Source organism: Rhyacophila brunnea, unplaced genomic scaffold, assembly GCF_057557595.1.
Source record: "Rhyacophila brunnea isolate RB1 unplaced genomic scaffold, BYU_Rbru_1.0 scaffold_19, whole genome shotgun sequence".
In the NCBI taxonomy this organism is placed as follows: Eukaryota; Metazoa; Arthropoda; class Insecta; order Trichoptera; family Rhyacophilidae; genus Rhyacophila; species Rhyacophila brunnea.
In genome coordinates, this window is record NW_028232848.1 from 19,091,114 (window position 1) to 19,111,392 (window position 20,279).

The 20,279-nt window shown below is 40.7% G+C and overlaps 3 protein-coding genes across 4 annotated transcripts; all 3 read right to left on the reverse strand.

Annotated features, from left to right (window-relative positions):
* Window positions 1-4,405: 4,405 nt before the first annotated feature.
* On the reverse strand, window positions 4,406-5,101 carry LOC147072816 (protein CFDP2-like). Its single transcript, XM_085945725.1, has one exon. The coding sequence runs from the start codon at window positions 5,099-5,101 to the stop codon at window positions 4,406-4,408; it is 696 nt and encodes a 231-aa protein (XP_085801851.1).
* Window positions 5,102-7,489: 2,388 nt separating this feature from the next.
* LOC147072817 (uncharacterized) lies at window positions 7,490-14,557 on the reverse strand. 2 transcript variants are annotated; one of them, XM_085945853.1, is made up of 3 exons: window positions 14,440-14,557; window positions 12,601-14,350; window positions 7,490-10,397 (listed from the first exon to the last, which is right to left on the reverse strand). In XM_085945853.1, exons 2-3 carry the CDS (start codon window positions 14,341-14,343, stop codon window positions 10,272-10,274), a joined length of 1,869 nt encoding a protein of 622 aa, XP_085801979.1. In that variant the 5' UTR covers window positions 14,344-14,350; window positions 14,440-14,557; the 3' UTR covers window positions 7,490-10,271. The 2 variants fall into 2 exon arrangements, 1 of the variants encoding a protein (XP_085801979.1); XR_015070530.1 differs by lacking the exon at window positions 7,490-10,397 and adding an exon at window positions 11,249-11,593 and having other exon boundaries at window positions 12,096-14,350.
* Window positions 14,558-16,997: 2,440 nt separating this feature from the next.
* On the reverse strand, window positions 16,998-19,011 carry LOC147072818 (uncharacterized). Its single transcript, XM_085945726.1, has 2 exons — window positions 18,711-19,011; window positions 16,998-18,178 (listed from the first exon to the last, which is right to left on the reverse strand). Exons 1-2 carry the CDS (start codon window positions 19,009-19,011, stop codon window positions 16,998-17,000), a joined length of 1,482 nt encoding a protein of 493 aa, XP_085801852.1.
* Window positions 19,012-20,279: the final 1,268 nt, after the last annotated feature.

Below are 20,279 nucleotides of genomic sequence, written 5' to 3' on the forward strand. Positions count from 1 at the left end.
AGTTGTGTATCCAGTATTTTGTATTTACTTACAAGTTAATTGCAAGTGACTTGAACTGATTATGTTCCAGGAATTTTACACATACATTTTGGTATCGTAACAGGTACAAGATCGACAGTATTTCCACCTGAAATAGGAATTACAACTAGAGCAACCTTCTCCCCTACTGTTTCGGGTTGAAACCAACCCGATTCACATAGGTTCAGATTTTCTACTTTCTGTTTATTTTGTAATGGCTTTTTGTAAATGTCTGAACTGCAAGAATTTGAACTATTTGACTTTCGCTTGCTTCTTGTTGAACCAAAGGGTATGCATGGTCTCATACATGAATTCCATCGTGGTTTTCCTTCACTGAGTTTCTTATTTCCAGTATCTTTCAGTTGATTTTTATATCTGGGTGGTTCCACTATTTTTGGTTGATATTTAATTTTTGTTTCTTCTTTTATTTCTGGTTCATCTTTTATGTTTAGTACATCTATTTTTGGTTCGTCTTCTATTTTTGGTTCATCTTTTATTTCTGGTTCATCTTTTATTTCTGGTTTATCTTCTACGTTTGGTTCACCTTTTATTTCTAAGTCATCCACAATTTTCTGTACCTCTACTTTCTGTTGAACCTCAAACTTCATTTCTTGAACTGGTGTTGTATCTCTCTCTATTGTCTTTCCTTTCCAAATCTTGATATTCACACTGGATGGCGTCTCGATGATTTTGTACGGGCCTTTAATATTAACAGGGATTTTAATAGAGTTCCCGTCTTCTAAAATGAAAATGTTTTTCTTTTCCGAATCTACAATCAGATAACTGTCAGGATCCGAAGGTGTAGGAATCGATTTACATTTCAGCAGATTACATTTATTTTCACTCTTCTGAGGGTATACAACTCGTGAGAGTCGCTTTAAATAAATATCTTCGTCGAACGAAGATTTGGTGCCTAAATGCTTTTGTGCGCCTTGATCTTTCGGATTCCTTGATTTTGAGAAAGTATCGTAATTTAACACAGTATCAGTGGGCGATATCGGTATACCACTGTCATTTGCCTCCTGGGGATCATCGTAAGTGACAGTCAAGATCTTGGTTATTCCTTGAGTGTAGTTACTTAAATAGGTATGATATTTCTTTCTCCTAGCATAATATACTGCCTTTGAATTGACAGAAGAATCAAAGTTTCCCGAATTATTCATAACGTCAATTTTACTAATAATTATGTTGTGTACATTTTAAACTGTAAGAGATTTTAATTATTATTAAAATCTCATCTAATAGATTATATTCAATTATTTATTCATGTCAAATTTCTTGTTAATTTTTGGAATTTGGAATATTTGCATTGTAGTGTTGCAAAACATCAAAGATGTTCATTTTTTTTTCTTTAAAAAAAGAACTATAATAGATACCAACTTTTATTAAAAATGTATTTTGTAATGTAATTTTTATAAATAGGTAGGTAAAAAAAGTAATTAAAAAAAAATCCATGGACAGAGTGTACTTTCTACCCTCTATATTATTTTTTTTCTTCTTCCGACCATGTCTGATCCTAATAAGATCATATGGGCCCAGTGATGTCCCTAGACAAAATGCCGCGTCATTTTTTATCATCTCTCATGACTTCAATATCTAAGAAATGTGTTGTATGGATACATTACTAACAAAATATTATATCTCTTCTTCTTCTTCTTTCACCCTGTCACGTCCCAACATTGGGGCATTGGGCAAGCACAAGTTGGCGCCACTTCCCTTGGTCCATCGCCAACTCCTGCGCCTCCCGCCATGTCAGACCTGCAGCACGTAGGTCGCTTTTGTAGCATCGCTGCAGGGTGAGGGAGGGCCGGCCACGGCGACGGAACCCTTGAGGCTGTGCCACAAGGGTACGAAGTGCCGCACTCTTTGGCGGCATCCGGAATACATGTCCCAGCCACGTAAATCGTCTCTTCGTGATGACTTCAATCACCGAAGGCTGTTGTGTCTGTTCACAAACTCGGGTGTTTGTAACGCGGTCGTACCAATGTACCCCTAAGATTCGGCGGAGACATCAATTCTCAAAGCTCAAAAGCCGAGACTCTTGAAGCTTAGTAAGATGCCATGTCTCACAGCCATACAGGAGCACAGGTAGCACGCACGCGTTAAACAAACGACATTTGGTCCTCACAGAATACAGCCTTGACCTCCATGCGTCTCCAAGTTGGTTGAACGCAGGCCCGCCACACCCATGCGGATTCCAAGCTCACTAGAAATACCACCATCATCGGCAACCGTGGCACCCAAGTATTTGAATCTGGACACCAGCTCGACGGGCAGACCAGAAACCCGCAGAGGAGTGTCGGCGTCAATGCATGCAGCACTGCACATGGATTTAGTCTTAGCGGCATTCAGATGAAGACCCACACGCATCGAGTTCGCGGCTAGCCTGTTCACGGTTACCTCTAACCTTTCGATCGTCGAGTCAAACACGACTGCCTCGTCTGCATACTCCAAGTCGCACAGTCTTTCTTCGCATAGATCGGTTGTGTCATCATGATGTAGGTGTATCCCACTGTCGGGGCAAACCGTCTTACGCATTATGAAATCCATCATGATGATAAAAAGAAAGGGCGCAAGTACACATCCTAGCTTGACTCCTGACGTGATTTCAAAGAGGTCAGAGGATGTTCCGGCTGCTCTCACGCGACACTCTGTATTGGTGTAGAGAGCACTTATCACGGCGACCAGTTTCCGTGGGACACCATAGCCTATCAGAATTTGCCACAGAGATTCACGATGAGGACTGTCAAATGCCTTTTCATAGTCCACGAAGCAGCAGACGACAGGTATATTCATCTCTTGGTACTGTTGCAGGAGGCATCGGAGAGTTGAAATATGCTCTGAGCAGGAGTTCCCCGGGACAAATCCACTCTGCTGCGCACGCAAAACGTCCAGTATGGGACTTCTAATCCTGTACAGGAGAATCTGCGCCAACACCTTCTCGGGAACGCTGAGGAGAGTGATTCCTCTGTAATTATTACAGTCTTGTGGGTTACCCTTTTTGTGCAGAGTAACAACGGTGCCATCCCTCCAGGCTTTGGGACACTGCTCCCTTTCCCACACCTCGTGCAGAAGGTCACACAAGGACGGCAATACAGCGCTCAGTCCGCAGAGCAGAAATTCTGCACAGATGCCATCATCTCCAGGAGCTTCCCTGCGCTTCAGTCTTTTGACAGCCTCTTTAACTTCAGCAGTTGTCGGAGGATCTTCGCAGAATCCCGATGCAGTAGTGATTCCGAGGGCGGTGATCTCCGACGGAATATCGAAGGGATGCAATGGAGGTGGGCGATTCAGGACATCACTGAAATGTTGGCGCCATAGCTCCTGGACCTTTGCAGGTTCAATGACTGTCACTCCATCAGAGTTGCGTAATGCAGTGACCACTGGACGTTTTGAGATATCCGGGGTTCCAGCGGCTAGCTCAGGTGTCCATCGAACCCCGGATTCACAAAAAAGAACGATATATTTATGTTTGTTAAATTAAATAAAACACTAAGTCTTTCTTGTGCGGGTCTTAGCGTTATATATTTCAATATTAATTGGACAACGTTATTTTGTAGTCTTTTACATATTTTGTTTTTACAATCAGTTTCGCAGGTCCGTACACGGTTTACAAAAGGACACTTACTAACTTTTTTTTTTCTTTTTAAAATTCCCCGTACCCACGCCGACCAGCAAAAAGGACTCTCGTGATTGGCCAAATTTTATCGCGTGATCCTTTTGATTTGACGAATCACGAGGACCACCTCGGCGCAGGCGCGCAGAGATTTTAACGTTGCCGGCAAAATTTATTATATTTGAATACTTATATTTAGTCTTAAAATTATCTCTTTCATCCATCATCATTTATACTTTTTAAATCAAATTAAATTTATCTTAATTACACGTCCGCCCAGTATATGATTTTCACACACCGGACGAAGGCCTTTACTTATGAATAAAAAAAAAAATTACGTAGTTGAGCAAGGAATCAGATTAGATGTTTTATGAAGCCGTTTCTAGAGGTCAGGGTTACGTTTCGACTTATGACACCGGGAGAAGCCCGCCTGTAACAGGGGTGTATCAGTTTTCTACCGCAAATTGCTCTGGTGATGAGGAAGAGAGCACTTGGATTATTCTTGCAGGCAGCAGATTCCGCATCCCGAATGAGGTCATCCAGGCGTCGGCGCTTATCGCGGCGGGCAGAATGCTTTACCACGCGGTCCATTGTCTGGTATTCAACGCTGCGCTGTGGGTCGTATATACCATTGTCTCGCAATTCTTTCAGGAGCTTCCTCTTCTCAATCATCTCCCATGTATGAGGTGACATCCAGTCCGGCCTATGCGTATGCCGCTCTCCTAGGGCAGTAGTTGCGGAGCTCATTATAGCATCACGGAATAATATCCATTATCCTTCCAAGGGATCCGAGTCAATGGAAGACGTGAGAGTTCGAGCATCATATAAGCGCTTCCGCAGCTCCAGCTCATAGGTTGCACGCACACGGGTACTTTTCAGTTTTTCCGCATCGAGTCTGACCGTCCTTTTGGGTTTTGGGACTCGTTTGAGGTCTATACGGGATTTCCCGACCAAGAGTTCGTGGTCACTGTGGATGTCTGCACCTCTATATGTCCGCACGTCTAGCAGTTCATGCCGGTATTTCGCTTTGACCAATATGTGGTCGTTCTGGTTTCTTGTATTACCGTCTGGTGATATCCATGTATATTTGTGGATGGTCTTATGAGGGAAAAGACTACCACCAATCACAAGACCATTCATTGAGGGAAAATCTACCAGACGGGAACCATTATCGTTCATTTGGCCAAGGCCATGTTTTCCCAGCACAAAGGGTCCACGCGAGAGGTCAGATCCTACTTTGGCATTTAGATCACCAAGGATAACTGCATGATCACAGCTGGGGATGTTTCCGGCGGCTTCCGCCAAACTTTCGTAGAATGTATCCTTATCTGCATCGCTAGCAGCCTCTGTGGGAGCATAGCACTGCAGAAGAGTGATGGAGCCCGACTTGGTCTTGAAAGTAGCACGGAGTAGACGTTCGGAGATAGGTTCCCAGCTGGTGAGGCACTTGCAAGCTTCCTTGGACATCAGCAATCCGACTCCACTACGTCGCAATGTGGCATGTCCGGAGTACAATAGACGAAACCCACGAATAAACTTCTCGCCAATGCCAGTGAGTCGACACTCACAGATCCCGAGAACATCTAACTTGTATTGAGAAAGTATTTCAGTTAGATGCTCGGCCTTTCCAGGGACATTTAGAGTACGGATATTGTAGGTTCCAAAACAAAATCGTTTACCGAATTCAGGCGAGGTCGTCAAGATGGAAACGGGGGTCCGAGGCTTCCGGTGCTTGGATTAATCTGTTGTTTTAGGGTGTGCAGGTGATCATCCCACAGCACCCGAGTTCACTGGTGGGGCTGCCACCTTAGGGCCCGTCAAGATGCCCTGGTTTTCTGTAGGGGTTTTCCTTCCCGTAGCCAGAATGTACCAGTTTTTTAGGCGCTGGTGATTCGCCTTGCACCCTCCTCTATCTGCTACAGCATGCTGCATTGCCTAAGGACCCCCACGGAGAGGTTAGAGGTAGGATTTGTTGGCAGAGCTATCATGGATAGTCGACATACTCAGCATTTCAAATGGAAGCATACCTGATCTGGCATCAAGGCATACGAGGGCCAAAGGTTGGTATGACTTCAAATATTATATACCTACCACTAAAACATACAAAATTAAATTTAGATATTATATAAAACGAATAATTAAGTTAGAGACTTAGTCACAGTCAAAAGTCCTATTTGGTTGATATTTCTGACACATTTGGTTGGTACAATTTAGCAATACACAGATTTATTATTTTCGCACCATTTTTACTATGATTTTATTGTAGCTACATTTAAACAAAATAATTTCCCTTGGTATCTATTTAATATACACATACTTTTAATCATAAATACATTATTAATTAAAAGTCTTAACACTCAACCATCAAAATAAAAAAAACTTTCCTGGCCTTTTTTGTTGCAAAGTCGGTAACTATCATCCAAATCGAATTTAAATGCCATATTCTATACTTCAATAGACAATATTTTACGATTCCACGGTTGCGGTAAAAATACACCTGACAACTTCCAAAACTCGTGAGTGACCGGCAAAAATATTTGGATAAATTTGAAATTTGTTATGTACTAACCTACCTATAATTCGCAAATCTGCACGTGTCATTTCTGGTAACTAAGTGATATCCAAGGGCAACAGAAGTTAACTAGACATCACGAACCTGACAAAGAAATTACAGCTTTCTTAATCCTCTTATTACATTTTGTTTCCAACCAGTGAGCTGAATTTTTTAATGGAAAGATATTTCCGTTATTAAGTACCTACTAAGTTTAGGTAGCTATTGCTATGTAGATATAGGTACCTAATGATTTTCCTCGATTTGCCGCCCCCAATCGACGCTCAATCTGGCTAACCCCACGGGACGTTACTGTATGGGCCTCCACCCTTATCTATGGCCTACACAGAGTGGAGGTTTGTATTAACAGATTTTGTTTTTACGAGAAATGGATATCAGCTATTTGCTCAACCCATTATGTCCATACTCGTGACTCATACACAAATTGAAAAACAATGTGTACTTGTCAAACCCAAGATTCGAACCTGGGACCCACGGCGTTATAGGCTGACGCTTATGCCGCGACGCCATCCTGAGTATATAAATATTATTATCATAATATAATATGTTCAAAAGTACTTAGCGAAAGCAATAATCATAATATATTTCTTTGAATGCAAACTGACAAGATGCCTGTTGATAAATGAATTAGTTATGTTTTATCAACTGTTCCCTCCAAAATGACGAAGAGTGAAGGTATTCTATGGAGATCTAACATAGCTAAACTTTGTCAGTCATATTTATTTATTTTCATTAAACTAAGAAAAAAAATTCCAGATCGTGTTGGTTAGTTTTTAAAATTCCACTGCTCCAGAATATCGAATACTGCATTATTAATATTGCCTGCTAATTTTACAAGGATACATTTTCCACACCGTGACCAAAGTATTTTTTAGGAAAGTCTTTGGTTTACATTTTTATTTTCCTTAATCCACTTTTTGTTTCTTCAAACCCCACTGCTTTGCTTAAAATTTCAGAGAAGTATAGATTTTTCAACGTTTGCTGACTAGTGTGGTTCATGATGTAGCGCATTACGCGTGAGGTGACCTCATTGTTGTTCTGGCGATTTCAGCATATTTCGCTTACTGACAAAACTCATTTGAAGGTTTGAAATGTGCTACGGGATGGGAGCATCAGTCTGATAACATTTTAAATAGGTACCAAGAAAACGACATTACACTTTTCGCGTAGCGGCAGCTTACTGTGACAACACAACGGGATGATAATGCATTTTAAGCATTATACGCAACCATTGAATTCACAAGCTAAATCAAGACTAAAAATAATAAGAACACAAAATCTTTACATTAATAATTTATTATTGCATTGCAGTTTTTAGGCATTTATATACAAATCGGACCATAGCAAAACTACACTATAATAATATTTACATTACATATATTGTATAAACCTTGTTTCCTAACATAAATAATACTTAAAATTACTTATAAATAAATTTTAAACGCTATAGTGATACTGCTCTTTACATTATGCAACTATTTATGTATTATTAAATGTATTTTGACATCAATGTAACGTGTTTTTTAAAAAATCTGATAATTAATATTCTTGACATTCGCTTATTACAGATTCCAAGAATTACTTTGTGGGTTTCTTACACCTTTAACATAAGTCACACACCAAGTGTATGGGTAATAGTCACATTCAATTTGTGTGTGTTTTGGTTTGGGTACGGGCCCACATTGCAGTCACAATATGTCACATTGTCAGTTAAATGTCGAGTGATTTAAAATCTAAAAATTATTGAGACTTCTCCAACCAATAAACTGCACACATAATTAATTACACTCAGTGTTGAAAAATATTTGTTATTTTGATATTTGGGAGCAACATTTATGAACAGTATGGGGTGTGCTGCCTCATCAGATGTGCCCGACTGTGACCCGAGTGAAGATGATGGCTGAAGACAGACAAAAGAAGCACACATGATCCATTTATTCTAGTTTGAAGCATATGATGATAACGTATAACGGGCATGTACAGCTTTTCAAGTAGGCTGTGACCCACTATCCACTATCAAAACTAGCAGTGATCTATCACACTCTCCCACGTTGTCTTTGACTATCAGAAAGAAATACTCAATTTCCTATTCGTTGCGAAAAAGATTGTTAGTTTCGGTCTTGATCGTATTCGATTCTGTTCTCATACTGTGCATACAGTGAGGGGAAACTACGCTTTAGTTTAAAGCACAGGGTTTCAAAACTTCTCTTTCTCTCACTCCTGCAACAAGGCGTTGTGATAGATTACAAATCAAAGGATACAGTGAGGTCACTTGGGCTTCCTCATGGTTAATTTGAAAACGACAAAAGTAAGCTGGTTAAAAAAATAAAAAGGGAATGGTTAATGCTTCCACTTCAAAATGTCAATGTAATCATATTAGGTATATCACAACCGAATGTATACTTTTTTACATTTTCACAGCTCAATTCCTATGATGCGATTGACACGTTGGACATACCTGATAGTTATACAACATTGGTGTGCAGCTCGATTAAATTAAGTATTTTGCAATCAAAAATACACTTCACAACATTTTACACAACTGACGAGTGTAAGAAAAACTTAAGTAGTAGGTATTATATATCAGCAACAATGGTGGTTGTCCTATCGTTTTATTAACTGAAAGTACTGTTAAATTTCATAAAATTAATATTGAATATGCAATGCGTAAATATAATTTGGTGATTTTGGGAATCTAAGATTATTATAAAACTAATAGTGTTGCCTTTATGACATAAAAGAAAATATATTACTCAAAATCACAGTTGATTTAACTAAATTCAAACAAAATACAAAAGTTATTTAGGTACTCTTTTCCGATGAAAATATGAAGTAACTATGCACTTCTGAAAAACAAACGATTTCATTATCAATACTGTTCACATCCTATTTTTTAATACGCTAGTACGCTATTAATTAAATAATAGCATAAGAATGATAAATCGGCAATCTCCATAGCTTAAATTTTCCCATGAGGTATTTGGATTATCATCATTGGCTTTTTGCTACTATTTTTGATATTTCGTGACATGTAATAATTCAATTGCAATAATTCTCAAGAGATAGAACACATGTGACAATATTCAAAACTACCGAAGATATAAATTATCATATTGAGACAAGTGGGTCTATTCTATACAAAAGGCGGCTATCGACGGTAGTTTATCATATTTATGTATCGAGGTATTATAATTGTTACAATAAGTTAGCCATCTAAACTGTCTATCTCACTCTAAAAGTTAACACAGCCGAGAAAGGGGCTGTTAAAACATAGCACTTTTTGACAGTTTAAACAGTTAACTTATTGTAACAATAAAATTAACCCTCCCAATACATAAATATGATAAACTACCGTCGATAGCCACCGATAACTGCCTTGTGTATAGAATAGACCCACAGGAAGGCAGAGCTATACCAGTGCTACATTATTTATATTCATGAACAAGCTCAGCGGAATAATTCCTTCAATGATATTTTTTAAACTCATTCATATTTAACGCTTCATTTATATAGTTATCATGCTTTTGATTGGCCGGGTGTATTCTGCAACATTTTGCATTTGGGTTTAAAGTTTTGTCTTTCATTAGTTAATTTCAAGTTTTCACATGTAGGCAGTCAGCATCAATAACTCATTTTTTTTTAAATACATTCATATTACATCAAAATTATATCAAATTAAACACAAAGAAAAATATGGCCAATCACGAAATATGAAATTTTATAAATCATAATGTTTTTAGATCGGGTCAAATAATTTATCAAAATTGATTGCGTATTGGTTGGTGACAACTGATATTCAAAGTGGGCTACTCAAATAATCGTACATTATTAAAATAAACGTATTATTTACCGGGGATGTGTAGACTACTAACTCTCATGTGAGTAATAAATATTACTTAGAATTGTTCAACTTAAATTATGGCTTCATCGATCATTCTTTCAAGCTTGAGAAAAAATAACTCATAGTCTCCTATCGTGGCTATTTCAAAATTCTCTACTGCGCATGGTAATATGAAAATAGTCAATAATTGAAAGATTAGGCTTTTTTTAACAAAGTAAAGTTTGCTAGGATAACAGCTCATCAAGAGCTTTATCTCTATTGCAATTATTTTGTAGCAAAGCTTTCGACACTCTGCTTTCAGGAAATCCCAAATCCATCAGTTCACCCATCGCCAGCAGATACTCTATCATCTGAAAATGGAAACAAAGATATATTAGCCAACTGCAAATTTGGAGATGTTGGGCGTAAAATCATTGATACACAGAATTACAAAATCTTAACGCTAAAGTGGAAATGTCTTACAGAATAACTCATAATAAGACATCTAACGAAAATATGTAAAAATCACTTTTATTGCAATGTAAATAGAACTCATTTTCAATTAAATTTTTTTTGGCTCTACAATCCTGTGGATGCTGCTCTGCCTCGTGAAGAGGTTTCTTAATACAAGTTCTTAATAAACAACATGTGAATTTACAAGCTGACACATTACTACTCAGCCATCGCAAGCACATTTAATAATTAAATTAGTACATGCTAAATGTATTTTTACAATAAAAATGTGACAGTACAGCAATATATGTATTAGTAGAATAGGACAATAATGATGTATAGAATTAACACAGCTTCAACACAAATCCACAATTCAATATTTTCGGAAAACAACGTTTTTATGTTTCAAGCTTCAATTATTTGTTTTAACGTGAGATTATTTTTTCCATTGTATTCTATGTCGAAATTAGAACCAAATGGAAATTTGTTTCAGCCGATAAACTCTTAAATGTAATAAATATAGGCAAAATAAAATTGGACGTAGCGCTACTTGTACCTCACTTTTTAATTTATTCCGCATAAGGCACATATTTCCGTGGCACTGTCATGAGTTTACCAGATGCTACAGCATGGGTGACGCCTTTTCCAATATTGAACATTCCCTTATTGGTTGACTTAAACACGCACGAAATCAAGCAAGCTTTAAATAATATGAAACACGGACTTGGCGCTTTTTGTAATAAATCGAGACTTAAAATATTTTTTTTTTCGTAGGGTTATGTCGCGTTTTGGTATTTATAGATCAATACATATTGTGTAAAATTATACAAAGAATACGTGCATATTTTTTTCTCGATTTTGACCAAATGTGGACTTATCGCTTTTTGGAATTAGAAATGAAAGAATAAAATTTGTATGAGCGGATTCGGGCAGATCAAGAATAAATTATATGCAACATAGTTTACAACAGCTCTTATTTTTCACACATCCTTTTTCCATCCATTTTACATGGGTTATTAACCTCTGGGTCGTGAACCAAAATTGGGTCAATTGGCAATTGCGGGGGTCATGAAATATCTTCAACATCAATCACACTCTTTAAGCCATGTATTCACTAGGGAACAAATGGAGCAACATATCGCTGGACATGGCGTTCAACATCTATATCGACATCTCGGGAACAATGTCGCAGAACATTTTGCTTGTAGACACCAGGACTCCCATCAGTTACTGCCTGTGGAGGTTGTGTTGGTCAGTGCTGCATACATATTTATTCTAACGAGTACTTTATCGAAACGTAAGAGTGAGAAAAGGTGGTGGATGCGGAAGTACTTACTATAAAGAGAAAGAAAGTAGAGCAGATATTCGAGTGACTCATGTTGAGCGAGACATTGCGCACCATCTCTGACATCTGTCAACATCTGACGCAGGACAGACGCGCGGCCTATGCGCTCACTTGCGAAGCGACAGCATGCAACATGTCCCCGTCAAGTAGAAATTCCGCAATATGTTGTGTACAACGTTGGGGCACAGTGCGCAACGTCACGTAGACTATGTTGCGCGTCACATTGGGGAACATTTTGTCCCCTAGTGAATACAAGGCTTTATATACTCACATACAGTATGTTACAAAATATGTACCATCATTATAAAAACTAGAGCCACTGTGTTTCGAAAGTAACAGCTTTTTGGTTCAGAACTTTTAAAACTATTACCCTAATCTTGATCACGGCTCAAAAAGGTTCCCTGATTTAATTTGTCAACACTCTACCATTGCTCAATTGTCTACAAAAATTTCCACCAGTATTTGAAAAAATTCTGGCAAAAAAAGTTATTTTAAGTTTTGTCAAAGGAATCAGAATTTAAAAAAAATGGTACTTTCTATAGCAAAAAAGTGAAGATGCCAAATGAATGCGTCGTGTAACTAAACCAAGTGCAACTATTGATTCTGCACTATGCACTAAGGATGACTTAGTTAGCCTAAACGACATCTCAACATTACATTACATTACGCAGAAAGTTTTGAATAGTTTAGCAATATATTTATCATGTGGAAAAGTTTACGCATAGATTCACAACGTAAGGCGACAGTGTCAATATGAACGATAAAAACATATTTACCTTCTTATCATCCTGTCCGAAACCCTCACAAGCCCGGGAGACTCTATCAAGTGGAAACCCCATTCCACTTATACGTTTGCATTTCAACTGCAGTGTCTGTGAAAGGTTATCGAACGGATTGCTGAGATTCTCTTGTCTCAACGATTGAGAAGTAGATGGGACGGGACGGTAAGCAGGATTAGACGGAGCAGGGCTGCTGTTATGAGACCTCTCTCGAGATCTTAGACGGGATCCAGCGACTTCGTTATCTAACTCCTTGACAATATCGGGGACACTACGTGATCGAGATTTGCTGAGTTTTAAAAATTCGGAATCGTCGTCTTTTTCGTCTTCTAATTTCTGAGTAGTATGCGTTACGTGAGGGTACTGGGCGTAATTCATCTGAGGGTAACCGGGGTAGTCCATTTTGTAATAATCATAAACATTTTTGACCGTATGATTATATGAAACGTTTTGTTCTCTTTGGTAGCTATCACTATTTACAGTATTTTGCTCGCTAGGCTTACTATATGTATATCCTTCATTAATTGGTTGATTGTAAGTTGGATTAACTTGTTGGTAACCAGGATTAGCCATTGTGTAGCCGTATTCAGGTGAATAATAGCCATTGACATTACTCATTCCTACGTTAGTAGTGTATGATGTTACTTTACCACCAGTGTTATCATAATAACCGTTCGTCATAGGCACACAATTCATAATCCCGGAATAAGTTTTGTCTATACCCGGATGAGGATTGTGACTGTATATTAAATTATGAGAGTAAACGTCAGCACCAGCTGCCGTGGAATGTGTATTAGAATACATGCTAACTGAATTAGGATCACACATTGACTGATTTGGAAAGCTATCAGTAACCATATTGTCAGGTTCAACAACCTGTGAGTTGAGAGTCGACTGATGCGATGTAAGCACTTGAGCCAATAACTCAATATCATTCATTGTTTTTAATTCCATATTATCAAACGGGCTAGAGGTGTCATTTTCAAAGTCGGAAAATGTCAAATTGTCTATGTTATTTTGAATATAAAATGGCTTATGACGGAATGACTTTGACTGTGATTTGTTTTGAATACTTTTCTGAAGCTGCTTTATAGGATCCGGATCGTCTAGCAAATTTGTAGGAGCGTATATTCTGTTGGGGGAAACGGGTGTCGGTTGAAGGATATCGGAATTGGATTCATATTTAGTCTTCTCTAAATATTTATTGGTGGCAAACGAGCTCGGAACGTGGGCACCAAATTGGTAAACATTGTCAGCCATATTCTCAGCATAGTTCTCCGAACTAGCCACGGGAACTTTCTCAGCCTCATCCAAGCCTCGCGTCGGAGTAGAGCCATCATCTCCGGGAGGTTTGCAATCTGCGCCGTCGTCTGGTGACATTTCGCTGATTTCCTCCGTGCTAGGATAAGATACTTCAGATATACTGAGCTGCTTTAACCTTTCTTCAGTTTCCGTGGCAGCTATCAAATCGAGCTCCCTCTGTCTGGCTTCTTCTCGCAGCTGCAGCCGATGGTTTCTTTCGTTGCGTTCCGTCTCTTTTGCATTTTTCCACTCTTCTAATTTTTTCAAGACATTATTTTCGAGGCTGAAATCGTAACTTATCGATTCCACCGACTCCGAGTAAGAATTTATTTTCTCTAAAAGGCCGGACGGCAACGCTATCCGCGGCGGAGGTTTATATTTCTCTGATATTTTCACGGGCACACCATCCATATAGTTTCCCCAATGACTTTGAGACATTTTTACCCTGAAGGAAAACATAACAAAATATGTTAAGACAACGGTAGTAAAAGAAACGTCCAGTCCATCGTTAATTATTATCGATTTTAATTTTACCTTAGCGTGCCTTCGATAGTGTAATCTCATTATTTCTTCGTGTGCACCATTTACAAATGAACAAAACACCTGACAGCATTAATTGAAATCCGTCAACCGTGTTAAAAATATGACAATCAAAATGTTTAGAGTAGCCATATAAAAAAATCCAATATTACTCAAAATACAATCGAGTCCAAAGAGATTGAAATCGAGTCTGATAAATTATTTCCACCAATACTTTGGTACACCTACCTATTCATAATATTTATTATTCTCGTGCTCCCTTTTTTTTCCTAGATGCCTTTATGGATACCTCGCATTTACTATCGAGTTTCTTAAGGACTTTGGCACGCAAACTACTCTACTTGATGCTAGTCAAATGAAAATTGTGCTGGCTGAGAGAATATGCCTTATTGAAAACTATTCTTCTACCCGCATCGGGAATTGCTAATTTGAATTCGGGCAGGGCCTATGAAACCGCCTTGCAAAAACCCTGGAAAATTCTTTGTAGCGCAAGGCGGTGATGATTCTAATGAATATTTTGTCGTATTCATTGGGAACTGAGGACTGCGATTTGTAGTCGAGTTTTTACCCGTGGTAAAAGAAATGTCGAAAAGGACTGATATTCAGAGCATATACTTATCCTATCTTATATGATTGCAGTCACTGGATCTGAAATGCATGATTCAGCATTACATGTGACCATTTATTATTTTTATTCGTTTTCTTACATCAATACAGAAATTAAAAAGTGCATCTCTTCCGGCCTCGTTTGCCATGGTCCCCGGAAGGTCTCGAATGTCCGCATCTGCCATCTGTAATAAAAAGTTCAGGTTGTGCCGCTCCTTGCTAAAGATTTGACAATCTAGGAGTAAATGTAGGACGTCTTGGTCGCTTCCGTCGTCGCATGGACACTCTCCATAAGATGTTATTTTAAACCGGTGCAGGTATGCTCGCATGACTCCGAGACCTGTAAGAATCTCTTGTGCGTCGAACGTCATCTCTAACCCACTGCATTTTACTTTCCGAGTTTAGTTCATATAGTTGCGCTGTTGTAGAACTCGACTACTTAGGAGAACCGCTACTGGTCGGATCACTGTACTGCGCGCCGTCGGTGCACATCGATGAATCGCTGACCGGCATGAACATGGAGAGTGAGCTGCCACCGCAAATCCTTACCCCTAAAAATTCGCGTAGTGCTGGCAATATTTCGCTGCGGCCAGCACAGCCGCATTCAGCCAGTTCCGCAAGACCCAAAACTGTCATTCCCAATAGACCCGTACCGGCAAAGCGTTCCTTTGCGGAAGTTTCCGGGGCTACACGATCTTCTGGGAAGCTGGAGATCACACCTGTTTTGGAGTTTCCGGCTTCGACTGCAGCTGCATCGGGGAAAGTCCGTTCACGTCATGCTGTGATTTTAGCAAGCAAGGACGAAGACGAACGAAGAAAAGACGAGCGAGGAGGTTGAGAAATGTATCAGAGAAACGGTGGACGTCTCCGGTCTAGGGATCGCTGTCGTGTCATTGGCGAGGGCGACTCACAACAAGTGCATCGTCAAAGTCATGAGCGAGGACGACTCCCGGAGACTGGTGGACGCTGTCAGCGGCTCGGAGGTTCTCACCGCATCGGTCAGCTCACTGAAAAGCCTGCACCAGTACAGCCATCAATTTTGCTCCCAACCGTGAAAATCGGCATGTTATTATTGCACTCGTTGCTTTCCAACGTTGCAGGATAAGAAACCACTTCAGAAAATAGTCTAGCCGGGTGTGGCAGCCTTCTATAGTCCACCGGTTTTTCGTAAAGCCTATCGTCTGACAGAAAACCTGCGAGGCCCAACTCTCCGTTTTTAGCTCTGTAAGTGAGAGCGATTTGTTTTAAACGTAAATCAAGAGGCATAAGTCCTGCAAGAGCTTGCGTTGAATTTAGTGAAGCCGTGCTCTGCATTTTCGTATCGCTAGTGCACGCTGAACCGTATTGAGTTTTTTTGCTACGTTTTTTCGTTTGGCAGCTTCATACCATATGCTGGCCGCATACGTGATCATAGGATCAATAGCTCAAGTGTAGAGAATTCTAAGAGCTTAGAAAATACACCCCATGTAGGTTTGGCCATTCTTGCTAGTTTGAGCGAAGTCACCGCTGCTCTTTTGGCAGATGTTATCCGCGTGCTTCGACCAATTTAGTTTGCCATCGATTACTACCCCTAAAAGTTGAAAATCCCTATAAAAAGATAGATGTTGCCCATTCATCACCAGAGAAGGCGGAGAGACGCAACTCCTAGTGAAGAATAAGGCCTTCGTTTTCTCCGCGGAGAAAGACAGTTTGACCTTCCTTCCCCAGGCCTCGACGCTCTCCAACACGCTGTTAGTCATGGTTTCTAATGAACCAAGTTCTTTGGATTGCACAATCAGCAATACATCATCAGCAAAGGCCTGTGCGTGTACACCTTCAGTAAACGGCATAGAGAGAAGATCGTCGAGAACTATATTCCACAGGACAGGGCCGCAAAACGAACCTTGTATGCATCCCTTTGATGTCTCTTTGGTAGCAGATGCTCCAACATATTTAACGAAAACTTCTCAGTCAGATAGATAGTTTTTGATGAGCCTGAAAATGTTAGCGGGACAATTTTTAGATTTCAACTGTTGAAGAAGATATGGCCACCATGCGTTGTCAAACGCGCCTTTGATATCAAGAGATACCGCCACTACGAGCTGGCCATCGCGGTTAGCCCCCCTGATTCTATTAATTGCTGCATGAAGCGCGTCTTTAGTACTCTTTTGAGGAGTGAAACCGTATCTGTATTCGCTGAGCAGGTGTTTAGTCTGAAGTTTCCAGGAAACTCGATTAATAAATAATTTTTCGAGTACTTTGCCGAACACAGGCAGCAATCCGATGGGCCGATATGACGAGACGTTAGCGTAGTCATCCTTTCCTGGTTTGGGAATAACCACCACTCTAGCTACCTTCCAGATTTTTGGAAAATGACCAATTCGCAAACAAGCATTATAAAGAGCGACAACTATGCTAGGAACAGTTAAGAATGAATTGAGACAGATATCCGCCGTGAAGCTGTCGTGTCCCGGAGCTTTAGCTGGATTGAACAGCCTCATTGTTCTTCCGACCTCCTCGAGAGTGAAGTTCTCGTCGTCATCTTCCTTTGAAGGAATCGAGGCGGCATTTCGGAACAATGTCTGTTGCTCCGTTTCGTTTGCACCTACAGTGATACCGCGATCCTGAATCTGGGAAATAAGTGCAAGCCCAAAATCTATCCAGTTAGCCTTGGACGTCTTAAACAAACCTGGTCGCTGTTGATTGACATTTGAACTTTTGTTTCCAGCGTAGCTATCTGCAGCCTGTAATGAAAAAACAATCGCATTGTGGTCGGATCCCAACGCTGCATCACGACATACTCTCCAATTTTCAACTCTGGTGAGCAGAGCGTTGGAACACGCAGTAATATCAATATAGCTTCCCAGCTTACGAGTTCCTCTGATCGTTTCAAACGTTGGGACAGAACCCTCGTTTAATACGTTTAGGTCGTGCTGTGCTAAAAAATCTGACACGGCTGTGCCTCTGCTATCAGTACGTTGGCTGCCCCACCAGATGTTCTTTGCGTTTACGTCGCCTTCGAGCAACAGCCTGTGGCCCTTTGAAGTGTTCATTAGCCTGCTCATGCCGGTCAGCGATTCATCGATGTGCACCGACGGCGCGCAGTACAGTGATCCGACCAGTAGCGTTTCTCCTAAGTAGTCGAGTTCTACAACAACGCAACTATATGAGCTAAACTCGGAAAGTAAAATGCAGTGGGTTAGAGATGACGTTCGACGCACAAGAATAGCTGCCTTCACTGGATATAGACTGCTGGGCTTTTGAAAAATGATACCTGAAAAAAGCGACGAACGGATTTGACCCGTGTTGCCAGTGTACGGTTCCTGGATTAAACCGATGATGAAAGAGACTGTGGCGACCTCGCACCGTGCAATTTTTAGGTGTATTTGTTGGTTTCCGAAGTCAGTTACGGAAGTAAACTTGGCTTCTTGTTGGCGGTGCAATATGCGCGCGATAGAGGACTGTGACCCGCCGGAGCCGTCAGATGGAGCCGCCTATTTTTCCGGACGCAGTTGACGCATGTCAACTTTCTCTTTTTGGGACATTCCGCAATTTTGTGGTCCCCCCCACATCCCCGACACGCAAAGGCTTCCTTACAAGTATGACCAGTATGCCCATACCCCAGGCATTTCGTGCAATGCACAACACTAAAGCATGGCTGCACTCGAACCGCTGGAAACCAACGTTCAGGCCGCCAACTTCCACCATCTGATGATACAAGGAGGACTCCACCTCCAGAATGTAATTGGATTTGCCCTGGATACGACCTTTTGTTGTGAACACAACCCTGAAGGAATCGTTCGCGGACGTTTTGATGAAAGCATTTTGATAACGTAGTGCAGTTATCAATTGTTCCCCATCAAAATTTTCCTCAATACACTTTAGGACACCCCTCGGAGATTTCAGTGAGCTGACCGATGTGGTGAGAACCTCCGAGTCACTGACAGCGTCCACCAGTCTCCGGGAGTCGTCTTCGCTCATGACTTTGACGATGCACTTGTTGTGAGTCGCCCTCGCCAATGACACGACAGCGATCTCTAGACCGGAGACGTCCACCGTTTTTCTGATACATTTCTCAACCTCCTCGCTCGTCTTTTCTTCGTTCGTCTTCGTCCTTGCTTGCTAAAATCACAGCATGACGTGAACGGACTTTCCCCGATGCAGCTGCAGTCGAAGCCGGAAACTCCAAAACAGGTGTGATCTCCGGCTTCCCAGAAGATCGTGTAGCCCCGGAAACTTCCGCAAAGGAACGCTTTGCCGGTACGGGTCTATTGGGAATGACAGTTTCGGGTCTTGCGGAACTGGCTGAATGCGGCTGTGCTGGCCGCAGCAAAATATTGCCAGCACTACGCGAAATTTTAGGGGTAAGGATTTGCGGTGGCAGCTCACTCTCCATGTGCGCAGGTGCTTCGCTAAAGATTCGTGTGACAGGCCGGCGATCAATTGAGAGTTGCGTTGTGTGACGCTTTTCTTGATTGAGCAGATCTCTGTTTGCCTCAGCACGTGCCTTCGATTTGATGAGGGCGCTCTCAAGCTCGCGTTTTTCCAGCTCTGTAGCCTGACGCGCGAGCCTGATTACGCCCAGACTATTCGATACCGACTCCTTCGCTGACCGACTGACATTTTTGAGGGTTTACAGTTCTGCGGAAGCCTTCATGACCTATGTGATGATGGTCACCAAAAACGTAACGGCTATCACGGTCACTGTCGTCAGCGACGGAGGCGTCTTTTGACAATTGGAGTCAATCGTTGAGCCCTCGGCAGATTTGGCAGGCGATTTTTTACCCATTTTAGAATAAAATAACAAGACGTTACCTACTTTAACAAATTTATTCCAAAATAAGCAATTGGATAAAATCAATTTGGCAACGCTGCGATAGGGTACTAGTTAGACAGACGTTACTGCGTGACTAAACGTTATTAGAGAATACGTTCGTAGGTTGGTACTATTAATTATTAAAAGTTAAGCCGCGTTGACACGGTCCAAGTAGACTTGGATAGGAATAATTAGTATGAAGATGTCTCATCCAAGTGACAGCTTCATACTATTTATTCCTATCCAAGTAAACTTGGATGGCACCCGATCCAAGTACACTTGGACCGAGTGCCATCCAAGTGAACTCGTATGTGACATCTTCATACTAATTATTCCTATCCAAGCTACTTGGACCGCGTCCTACTCATCCAAGTTAACTTGGATATGAATAAATAGTATGGAGCTGCCACATGGATAGGAATAAATAGTATGA